Source organism: Lampris incognitus, chromosome 4, assembly GCF_029633865.1.
Source record: "Lampris incognitus isolate fLamInc1 chromosome 4, fLamInc1.hap2, whole genome shotgun sequence".
Taxonomy (NCBI): Eukaryota; Metazoa; Chordata; class Actinopteri; order Lampriformes; family Lampridae; genus Lampris; species Lampris incognitus.
Window position 1 is genome coordinate 47,455,178 of NC_079214.1, and position 12,346 is coordinate 47,467,523.

Sequence of the window (12,346 nt, forward strand, 5' to 3'; positions counted from 1 at the left end):
AAAGGGATTAAAAAAAAGGATGAACTCCCATCATCTTAAAAGTGGGAGGTAGGTAGGTCTAGAAGACTGTATCTCTGAATTTTTACTGAACAACTTTTAAAATGACCTTCTTTTTCCTGGCTATTAAAATATTAGACTTTCAAGGTAACAAGATAACAAAGAGGGGTTGGCTTTGTCCATAGAAAATGTCAAAACTTTTTGAAAGATGTTAACTATGTTTACTTTAATAGAAAATCCACATTTTAAACAGACATTATTATTATTCCCTTGAGTTTAGGCAAGCTCTTCATGTGAACAGGAATGAATCAATGCCCAATGTCGCAAACCGATTTGTGGCAAGTTTTTGTTCGATTGGATTAAATTTAATGATTTAATGACAAATTAAATTGCTTTTTGGGTGAAGTTAAAGAAAAGGCAAGGGGGGGCCCTTTAAAAGCGTGTTACAACACAACCCAAACCTACCACTGGATATCCATGCATTTCCTCTGGGCAGCAGTGAGACAGGTAGTAATGACTGCCACAGACATTCAACTCTGTTCAACTCAGCAGTAAAGATTTTTCTCTGCCCTATGAGGAATTTTTTCAGTAAACATATGACATTTTGCTTCTCAGTCATCTTATAGTATTCAAAACGGTCCTTAGTTTCATTTCTGCGTTGCTGCCCAGATGCCCTTCCATCAAGGAGGTGATTCACTTTGTTGTCATGACAACCAAACATTGTTTATCGACAACTCACGGTGCCCACTAGCTACAAACCACCTGGCAGCTGCTTAACACCCACTTGCACACAACAGGTGCAGCCCGATCTAAAACTCTTGATATGTGGTGTCGTGGCATAAACTGTCAAGACCCGCGTACCTGACAATGAATGGGTGCACTTTGTGGACTCACTGACTTTGCTTAAGATTTACCTCATTCAAGTGCAGCCAGCAACAATAAAAAAAACTATGTGAATCCTAAAATCTCACCAGGTGCTTCATCATGTTCATGAAATCTCCTCCATTCACAGTCAGCACAGTAGCAGCTCCAGTACTGGTTCTTTGCCAAACCCAAATAGAGACACATCAGCGATGACTAAACTGTGTAAGATCATGGGAATAAGCATTTCTCTAATAAGATATTTTACTATAAAGACTACTACTAAGAGGAGAGGATCTGTGCTAAGAGGTCTAGGAAACATTTTTCACACTCCGATCCATTCTCAGATGGGTTGACGGGATGACTGAGACAGCTGATGAGAGGTCTATGTGGGGATGTGGAGGTGACAAGATGTGATGAAGGAAAAAGTAGGAAAGAATACAATGCATACAAACATGCTCTGTTTTCGAATGAGTCGATCAGTGTTATACATGAGCGATCTTCTCACAAAAGCTACTTATTGTGACTTGTTTACATCAAACTTTCTCTTGTAACAAATGTACATTTGCATTTAGAATAATGATAATTAATTGATGCCAGGGGTGCTCAAAGTATTTCTGGAGCAAAAGAAAACAGATTGCATTTCGGAAGGGATGGACACTTATAGTGTCATTCCTTGGATAAAATATCGTTATATACGTGGGTATTTTTCTAAGTGATTATGAAGAAGTGTATTGTGAGTCTCAATTGAACTAGAGGCCCATCAGTAGTAGGCCTGTCCCAGGTGTTGGTGCTTGTGGAGACTGGGGATGAGGTGACAGAGAGCCAGAAGGGAGCTGGAGCCGACAGCTGTGATGACTTCTTCCGTGCTGAGGAGCGGCAATTTGGCTTCAGTATGTCTGTGTAGCAAGTTAGAGTTTCCTTTATTGTAGATGTAAAATTATATTTGTAAATACTTTTTTTCTTATGAGGCAAAGTCTTTCCAATGTCTGGTTTATCAAACTGCATGCTGTATAATAAATGGATTAAAAAATGCACTACGAAATGTTGAATTAGATTTAATTTGAAGTTCAGTTGCATACGTATCGTCTTTTGGAACTTTAAAGCTCAACATTTAGAAAAGTAGACATCACTAACATCCATTCAGCATGGACTTAAGTACAAATAAACTCTTTTGGCACAATTAGATGAGGTCTTTGAAAGCAAATTTTGATATTTTCATATATCAAATACATTACAAAAAGCATAGTAATTAATGAGCCCCAAAGCAGACTACAGCATATTTTTGTTTAAAGCAAGTCAAATTGTGTCTTATATTTATATTTACTCAGTGCCACACGGATATAAATTCATCTCAGTTTCGTACAAAAAGGACATCAGAATCAGACTGATTCCGATTCTGATTTGTGTAGTATCATAATACACACCTGATTTGCCATACTATCAAAATGAAGAACATAAGTGAGCAAAGCAAAAACAGGCAATGCGAAAGAGGTTTAACAATTGAACACAAGAACTGTTACGTTTTCAATTTATCTGTTTATATACACACACACACACACACACACACACACACACACACACACACACACACACACACACATATATATATATATATATATATATATATATATATATATATATAAAATCCAGTGAGTCAAGTAAATTCTTTATGAAACAGTACAAGCCTGTTTCATGGCATAAGCAATAATCAGCTGTCAATTAACAGCTGGTTGAATTTGACTGAATTTGATTTAACTGAATGTGATTAAAGGTGGCACTGTAGCGCAGTGGTTAGTGCGGTTGCCTCACAACAAGAAGGTCCTGGGTTCGAGCCCCGGGGTAGTCCAACCTTGGTGGGTCATCCCGGGTCGTCCTGAGTGTGGGTTTTCTCTGGGGGCTCCAGTTTCCTCCCACATTCCAAAGACATGTAAGTCAGGTGAATTGGCCATACTAAATTGTCCCTAGGTATGTGTGTGTGTGTGTGTGTGTGTGTGTGTGTGTGTGTGTGTGTGTGTGTGTGTGTGTGTGTGTGTGTGTGTGTGTGTGTGTGTGTGTGTGTGTGTGTGTCTCAGTCAGCCGGCCCTGTGGTGGCCTGTCCAGGGTGTCTCCCCTCCTGCTGCCCAATGACTGCTGGAATAGGCTCCAGCATCCCTGAGAGCAGGATAAGCGGTTCAAATAATGGACGGATGAATGTGATTGACAGCTGATGATTGCTTATGGCATGAAACAGGCTTGTATTGTCTCACAAAGAATTTACTTGACTCATTGTATTATTTTGCTCCTTATTTGTTGTGCACTTTCCCTACCGTTGAATGTTTCTTTTAACAAAGTTTTACATATGTTATATATATATATATATATATATATATATATATATATATATATAGCAAAACGCTTTTACTATATCTCGTAGTATGAAACAGAGTTTTTGTTAACAAATAATTCAATTAAAAAAACAAAAAAACAAAACAAGTTACCGTTATTGATAAATTGTGTAAAAACAGCAAAAATTAAAAAAATAAAATAAAACAAACATTTCGGTCTGCGTTTTTTCTCTTTGGTATCTGTTTAAAGGTGGGCGTCAGTAACCACCTAAAGTGCTACATGTGGTAAGCTGGTCAGCTTCTTTTAAATAAAGCAAACAGTCGTTTTGTTTTCTTAATGTGGCGCCATTCATATGGGTAAAAATCCTGTTGAACGCGGTCCCTTAAAGATCCCGCCAGAGGCCTTTACTCCACCAAACGCCACTTTGAAATTCTGGTGTGCTGGATCAACTCTCGCCAAGTCTGAAAATCCTAAGAAGGTCCCGAAACAATTAGAGGTTAACGAGAGAGCTATACGCTTCAGTTAGCATGAGATTCATCCTCTTATGTGGACCACACACACACACGCGCGCGCGCGCACACACACACGCGCGCACACGCACACGCACACGCACAGAGAGAGAGAGAGAGAGAGAGAGAGAGAGAGAGAGAGAGAGAGAGAGAGAGAGCGCGCGTAGCTCGTTGTGAAGATGATGTACTGTTTGTGTGTCACACGGCTTCCTCTCAGTTCCGCTTTGGTCCCCTATTCCCGCACAGCTCCCTCAGGGGCAGCAGCAGGGAGTCCTCTCTGGGTCTGTATGGGACCACGTAGCTGTCCTCCTCCAGCAGAATGCGGTTCAGGGTCTCCTCGTAATTGACATGAAGACGCACCATCATCACGTACTGACGCCCCTCCTCCACATGGGGGCAGTCACACACGTTGGGGACCCACAGGAACTCGCGGTGCTCCAGGCGGAAGCGGTTGCGGTAGGTGTGGATGATCTGGACGTCATAACGCGTCTCTTCACCCAGGTACAGTTTTGCGAGGATTTTGGCCCGGAAAACTAGGGAGAAAGTGTGTATCTTACTTGAGATATTAACGCTACAAGTCTTCACTTATGTTTGACTTACTGACATCTGCGGTACTACCAGTAACTGCAGTGGTGTATGACAGCTTTAAATCCAAGAGATCCGTTAGAAACGACAGAGTCACCAGTGCTGTTGTATTATCAGTCCACCACCAAACAATAACACATGTTCGAACCTTGGTTTTTAGCCATATATGTTGGTAAAGAGTGTCGTATTTGCTTGTTAGCCACATCAGCTCTGCTTCTCCCTTCAAACTCGCCCACGCCTGCCTTCGTTTTCTACTACATTTTGTTGCTCTGGTGAAGTCGTTCACATGCTACACGCCAAATCATGTTTCTCAGTAAAGTACTGCGCAACATCAACCATTTAAATGAGCAGTCACAATAGTTCATGGATTTGAATATTTGTGAATTAACCTTTTTCTTTCGACTTGTTCCCTGTTTTTCAGGGGTCACCACAGTGGATTCTATTGTTTCCATCGGTACCATGTGAGGGCACAGCACCAATGGCAGCCGTTGTTAACTCGGGCCTTGACCGATCCAGTATGGTTTTGTCAATCCGCATACTGATTTGGCAAAATTTTACGTCGGATGCCCTTCCTGACACAACCACTAACCCTATGGATGGAGTCACAGGTAAAGCACTGGATGCCATCACAGTATTTATGGACTTACGCCCATGCCTGTCGTGAGTTAACCATTTTGTTTTGAATACACTAGCAATAGAGAGTATCATAAAGGACATTTGCAGATACATTTTCAGCATCTTCAATTTAATGTTAGCATTCAGTCTGACAGTAGTGTAACGTGCATGGATAAGTAGACACATTAGCCGTTAGCTAAGGGGTCGGACCCTTTAGTCGAGCGGTTAACGATGTCTCCCGCGGTTCGGGTGCGGCGGTTCCTGCGGTTGCCCTCCGAATTCGCTGCAGTAGTATTATTCTGTGCATCTCACTTGAAATAGATGAATAATTTTGTTATGGTTTTTGTTTTTTATTTGCTAATTTTTTGTTTATTTTATTTTGTCATTTAGGACTTTGTGATTTTTGTGTTAAAATGTACTATACATAAAAAATATAATTGCTAAAATTATTATTAGGGTTGGCTATTGGCAAGGATCTCATGATACGATATGTGTCACGATACATGTCACAATATATGTATCATGATGCATGGCTCACGATATATGTATCACGATACATGGCTCATGATATGAATCATGATACATGGGTCACGATGTGTATCCCGATACGGTTGTATCACGATACAATGTGGTATGATACATATGGTGATACATTGCGATACTCAACATAATTTACTGTAAATTTAAAAACATAGCTGAAAAGACAACTTGCTGTGTGCCACCTAGGAAGTCTAATATTTACATATTTTGATAACCCAGCCACTGAGGATGCACAAGCCAGTGAATTCTTAGTGCCGGTCCCAAGCCTGGATAAATGGGGAGGGTTGCATCAGGAAGGGCATCCGGCATAAAATCTTTGACGAATCAAATATGCGGAGACACCGCAAGAGAGGCAAGATTGAGATGGTTTGGACATGTGTGGAGGAGAGATGCTGGGTATATTGAGAGAAGGATGCTGGATATAGAGCTGCCAGGGAAGAGGAAAAGAGGAAGGCCAAAGAGGAGGTTTATGGATGTGGTGAGAGAGGACATACAGGTGGCTGGTGTGACAGAGGAAGATGCAGAGGACAGGAAGAAATGGAAACGGATGATCTGATGTGGCGACCCCTAACGGGAGCAGCTGAAAATAGTAGTTGATATTTTGATAACTCAAGTGGAAAAACTGAGTCAAAATTATTTAATTCAAAATTTCTATCCCAATTTATTAGAACGGTATTTGCATTGCATAGTGCACACCGTGTCACCGAACAGAACTAAAATGTAGATACCATAACATCATATGAAAATAAAGTGCACGTTACATATTCTTATTGTGTCACCGAACACATTGAACTGAAGTCCATTTAAAACATTGTCTTCTTTTAATGAATTGATGCAAGGGGCTGGAAAAATTGATAAAGCATCATGAAAAAATATATTTCAAACATTGAGCTGTCTAGATTTTTTGTGTGCAGCCCTATTAGCGTTATGGCATAACCACATGTCCATGAGGTTAAGACTTACCAAAGTCCTTTTGACAATACTGCCTCTGGCGCTCCCCTCGACCTCGAACATGCCTACACTTCCTGCAATGCCCTGCAAGAAGACCAAAGCAAATGTGAGCCAAGGGGCATGGTCACTGTTTTACACAGATAACCTGATGTTCAAATAAGGTTGAGATCCGGTCAGATGCAGAAGCAGGGGGCAGGGTGAACGTACCTCTGGCTGGGGGTTGAGGGAGGAGATTTCTGTGGTTCTCCTCCCTCTCCAGCCGTGGGAGGACTGGCTGGTGGAGATGTCGGCGGGGGGAGTGCTGGTAAGGGTTGTGTGAAATTCGACGGGGTGGCTTGACATGCTTGCCTCCTCCAGGGAGAGCTGTTTCAGAGGAAATGCAAAACAAAACAACAGACTTCAAGATGGCTTATTGGAATCACCATTCAATAACCAAGCTAAAGTACTGCATTTGCATATCAACCAGAATGGCTGCTTACCACACCAGCTTCTCACACAAGGCGAAAGGTTTCAAGGTGAAACAAATTATTTGTTGCTTGACCAGAAGCATGTTAAATAAGGACCAGACTGTCTTTTGAAAATAATTTGGAACAAATACACTTTGTAGTTGGACCAAGGGCTATAAAGGTTCAAAGTGTAATTTCTAGCTGAATGTTGATTTTTATGATGTAGCTATGTGAACAAAAACAATAAATAAAAAAAGATGTGCAGTGTCGCCCCTCAAGCAAGCAGTAGAGATCAGTTGTAGTAGTAGCTGTAGTTTACTGAGGGCTGAAAGTCTTTTGGGGTGGAGGTGGTGGTGGAGGGGGCATTAAACAACATAAAAAAAAACACTCAGCCCGCCTGGCTCCTGTGTGTTTGAATGTAGAAATTGGCCTGGTGGCCTGTCCAGGGTGTCTCCCCGCCTGCCACCCAATGACTGCTGGGATAAGCTCCAGCATCCCCGCGACCCCGAGAGCAGGATAAGTGGTTTGGATAATGGATGGATGGATGGATGGATGATAGAGGGGGCCATGAGTCATTCATTGGTTTCAGCAACTGCCACTCAGCAACCACTGCTGTTGTCTACTCATCATATTGAACTTCAGGTAAGCAGAAATATTGCACATAGCTCATAGGACACCTCGTATGACTGCACAGTACTTTGAAACCTTTGAAATCTTAATGTGGATGTATTGGAAACTTAAATGGCAGACTTTTTTCAAAAGTTTCAATATCACATCCAATTGCTGTTGCAAGCATAAATATGCAGAGTATGACCAGAGCAAAATTTTTGCTATTTTGTAGGAAGGATGAATGGTGAGAACTGGACTTAACACAAGTTTTATTCTGTTTAGAATAACAACTTCAAATGCCGCCATTTGCCTCTTTTTTCAAGCCATCTGTTTTGTAATCACTTCTCCCAGTCAGCACTCAAAGTTGTGTGTGTCTGTGTCTTAGGTCCTGGTCTCGCTACTGAGAAAAGGAAACACTGCTAAAACAGTCCTTATGCAATATTGTTAATTACTTCAGTTGATGACAGATGTGTTTAGTGGGCCAGTAGAGCCACTCGCTGGGTTTCCACCTCCAGCTGATGCACAGAACAGAGCCCACCTCCAAATTTCACTCCACCAGAATTTTGTGTCAAAGCTCACCTTATTGTAAAGTTATCAGTTGCTTTAGCCACTAAAGAAAAAGCAGGGGACAACTACACCTTTAAATTCACTGAGCCAACCTGTGGAGCCCCAAACAATCAGTATGAGGGTATGTGACTGTTTCACTCAGAGCTGGTCAGCTGGGAGTGGTATGGTTTAGTCTTAGCATCTTAATGTTGGTAATGATAAAAAATAATGATAATAATCTCTGTTTTTTGAAATGTTATAAAGCAGCAAGGAAGGTCTTGTCTCTGGGTTGGCCTAAAATATTTTGGATGCATTGTTATTAATCTGTACAATGTATAACCTGAAGCTGAAAAACAAGAAAACGTCAATTTCTACTAGTTCCCAAAATGTCAGCAGGTTGAATGACCAAGTGCTGCTGTTTGTTGACCTACGATGATCCTTAGATTCATTATGTTTTATGCTGAGATGAGCGATCTCAACATGAGAGGGATTGGTGCGTAAACGGATCCAACCTGTTTCTGGCTATAATCCATCAGATGTACATGGGATGGCAGAAAATGGTCAAAAGATGTTTACCCATTCCCTGTAAATGTATCTTCACATAAAACTTTATTTATCCCTGTTGGGAAAAAGAAGATTATGCCGGAGGGAGAGATGCATGTGAACTGTGTCTTATCATAACAGATAAAGAGCTCAACTGCTCCATTCTTCAGCAGCAGTCAGACATGTAGGTATCCCTGCAAAAGCAGCCTTACGAGTAAAAATTGAACTTTAATACTAACTATTTCACTATGATCTCAGCGAGATCATCTTAAAAGAAGCAAAAATCAATTTTTTAACTATAAATATAGAGTTGATACTCACCTTAAATGAATATTAAAGCACTAAAAATATCCTGGGGACACTGTATTGTAATAGACCAGTAGTCCAGTCTAGTAGGTAGTCAAGGTCTACACGGATGACACCAATAATGGACGCTCTTTAAGATGCTAATCTTTGCATTTAAAGTCCTTCTTTTATAATGGTGAGGACTCTGTCTCTCTCTCATCTACAGACGGATGAGCAGAAGATGAGCGGAGCGTATGCTTACCCCAGTGGGGTAGGGAGGTAACAGGGCGAGGCCAGGGGGTGGTTGTGGTTGTGGTCATGGTCGTGGTTGTTGTGGTGGTGGAAGACTCTGCCCAGAGGTAACTGGCAGTATGGTGAGGTTGACGGAGAGAACTCCTCCTACCGTGGTAGAGAGCGTAGCGGTCTGGTGGTAGCCAGTACTCATACTCTATCCCTGTGTTCGTGTCTGTCGCCAGCACCTGCACACAAGATACATTGCATGTAGTATATATATATTTATATATATATATATATATATATATATATATATATATATATACACACACACACACACACACACATACATACACACACATATATACGTATATATACGTGTGTGTGTGTATATATACGTGTGGTTTATATATATATCTATATCTATATATATATACACACACTCACTGGCCACTTTATTAGGCACACCTGTCCAACTGCTCGTTAACGCAAATTTCTAATCAGCCAATCACATGGCAGCAACTCAATGCATTTAGGCATGTAGACATGGTCAAGACGATCTGCTGCAGTTCAAACCGAGAATCAGAATGGGGAAGAAAGGTGATTTAAGTGACTTTGAACGTGGCATGGTTGTTGGTGCCAGACGGGCTGGTCTGAGTATTTCAGAAACTGCTGATCTACTGGGATTTTCACGCACAACCATCTCTAGGGTTTACAGAGAATGGTTCGAAAAAGAGAAAATATCCAGTGAGCGGCAGTTCTGTGGGCGAAAATGCCTTGTTGATGCCAGAGGTCAGAGGAGAATGGCCAGACTGGTTCGAGCTGATAGAAAGGCAACAGTAAGTCAAATAACCACTCATTACAACCGAGGTATGCAGAAGAGCATCTCTGAACGCACAACACGTCGAACCTTGAGGCAGATGGGCTACAGCAGCAGAAGACCACACCGGGTGCCACTCCTGTCAGCTAAGAACAGGAAACTGAGGCTACAATTCGCACAGGCTCACCAAAATTGGACAATAGAAGATTGGAAAAACGTTGCCTGGTCTGATGAGTCTCGATTTCTGCTGCGACATTCGGATGGTAGGGTCAGAATTTGGCGTCAACAACATGAAAGCATGGATCCATCCTGCCTTGTATCAACGGTTCAGGCTGGTGGTGGTGGTGTAATGGTGTGGGGGATATTTTCTTGGCACACTTTGGGCCCCTTAGTACCAATTGAGCATCGTGTCAACGCCACAGCCTACCTGAGTATTGTTGCTGACCATGTCCATCCCTTTATGACCACAGTGTTCCCATCTTCTGATGGCTACTTCCAGCAGGATAATAACGCGCCATGTCATAAAGCTCGAATCATCTCAGACTGGTTTCTTGAACATGACAATGAGTTCACTGTACTCAAATGGCCTCCACAGTCACCAGATCTCAATCCAATAGAGCACCTTTGGGATGTGGTGGACCGGGAGATTCACATCATGGATGTGCAGCCGACAAATCTGCAGCAACTGCGTGATGCTGTCATGTCAATATGGACCAAACTCTCTGAGGAATGTTTCCAGTACCTTGTTGAATCTATGCCACGAAGGATTAAGGCAGTTGTGAAGGCAAAAGAGGGTCCAATGCGGTACTAGGAAGGTGTACCTAATAAAGTGGCCAGTGAGTGTATATATATATATATATATAGACACGGGTGGGCAACGTAGTATTTATTGGCTGTGTGTTTTTTCTTTGTTGTTTAACCACATTGGCAGCTGATAAGTGCGTGACACACGAAACAAGCTTGTACTGCTATATTTTTTTTTCCTACATGTATCTTAATATTCCGCTCCTCATTTGTTGAGCACTTTTATCAACACCATTGATGGTTTCCGGAAAAAAACCCCAGCGAGTCAAATAAATTCTTTATGAGACAGTACAAGCCTGTTTCATAAAGAATTCACTTGACTCACTGGATTATTTTGCTCCTTATTCGTTGAGGACTTTCTTTACCATTGAGTGTTTCTTTTAACAAAGTTTATATATATATACAAACTTTGTGTGTGTGTGTGTATATATATATATATATATATATATATATATATATATATATATATATAGTGCCTTGCAAAAGTATTCAACCCCCTTGAACGTTTTCAGTATACAGTGCATCCAGAAAGTATTCACGCCCCTTCACTTTCCCCACATTTTGTTATGTTACAGCCTTATCCCAAAATGGATTAAATTCCTTTTTTTCTCATCAATCTACACACAATACCCCATAATGACAAAGTGAAAAAGGTTTTGTAGAAATTTTTACAAATTTATTAAAAATAAAAAACTGAAATATTCCATCTACATAAGTATTCACACCCTTTGCTATGACACTCAAAATTGAGCTCAGGTTCATCCTGTTTTCACTAATCATCCCTGAGATGTTTCTACATCTTGGTTGGAGTCCACCTGTAGTAAATTCAATTGATCGGACATGATTTGGAAAGGCACACACCTGTCTATATAAGGTCTCACTGTTGACAGTGCATGTCAGAGAAGAAACCAAGCCATGAAGTCAAAGGAATTGTCTGTGGACCTCCGAGACAGGACTGTATATCAAGGCACAGATCTGGGGAAGGGTACAAAAAAATGTCTACAGCTTTGAAGGTCCCGAAGAGCACAGTGGTCTCCATCATTCGTAAATGGAAGAAGTTTGGATCCACCAGGACTCTTCCTAGAGCTGGCCACCCAGCCAAACTGAGCAATCGGGGGAGAAGGGCCTTGGTCAGGGAGGTGACCAAGAACCCGATGGTCACTCTGACAGAGCTCCAGCGTCCCTCTGTGGAGATGGGAGAACCTTACAGAAGGACAACCATCTCTGCAGCACTCCACCAATCAGGCCTTTATGGTAGAGTGGCCAGACGGAAGCCTCTGCTCAGTAAAGGGCACATGACAGCCCGCTTGGAGTTTGCCAGAAAGCACCTAAAGGACTCTCAGACCATGAGAAACAAGATTCTCTGGTCTGATGAAACCAAGATTGAACTCTTTGGCCTGAATGCCAAACATCACGTCTGGAGGAAACCAGGCCCCTCTCATCACCTTGCTAATACCATCCCTACAGTGAAGCATGGTGGTGTCAGCATCATGCTGTGGGGATATTTTTCAGCGGCAGGAACTGGGAGACTAGTCAGGATCGAGGGAAAGATGAATGGAGCAAAGTACAAAGAGATCCTTGATGAAAACCTGCTCCAGAGCGCTCAGGACCTCAGACTGGGGCGAAGGTTTACCTTTCAACACGACAACGACCCTAAGCACACAGCCAAGACA

At 41.8% G+C, this 12,346-nt stretch overlaps 1 protein-coding gene across 1 annotated transcript in view; it reads right to left on the reverse strand.

Annotated features, from left to right (window-relative positions):
* Positions 1-3,433: 3,433 nt before the first annotated feature.
* Positions 3,434-12,346, reverse strand: part of adamtsl5 (ADAMTS like 5) — a 39,398-nt gene continuing 30,485 nt past the window's right edge. The window contains exons 10-13 of the mRNA XM_056279151.1: positions 9,078-9,294; positions 6,594-6,749; positions 6,399-6,470; positions 3,434-4,228 (exon numbers count right to left, since the gene is read on the reverse strand). Coding sequence (XP_056135126.1) covers positions 3,909-4,228; positions 6,399-6,470; positions 6,594-6,749; positions 9,078-9,294 — 765 coding nt within the window. The 3' untranslated portion in view covers positions 3,434-3,908. The remainder of the gene's footprint in view (positions 4,229-6,398; positions 6,471-6,593; positions 6,750-9,077; positions 9,295-12,346) is intronic.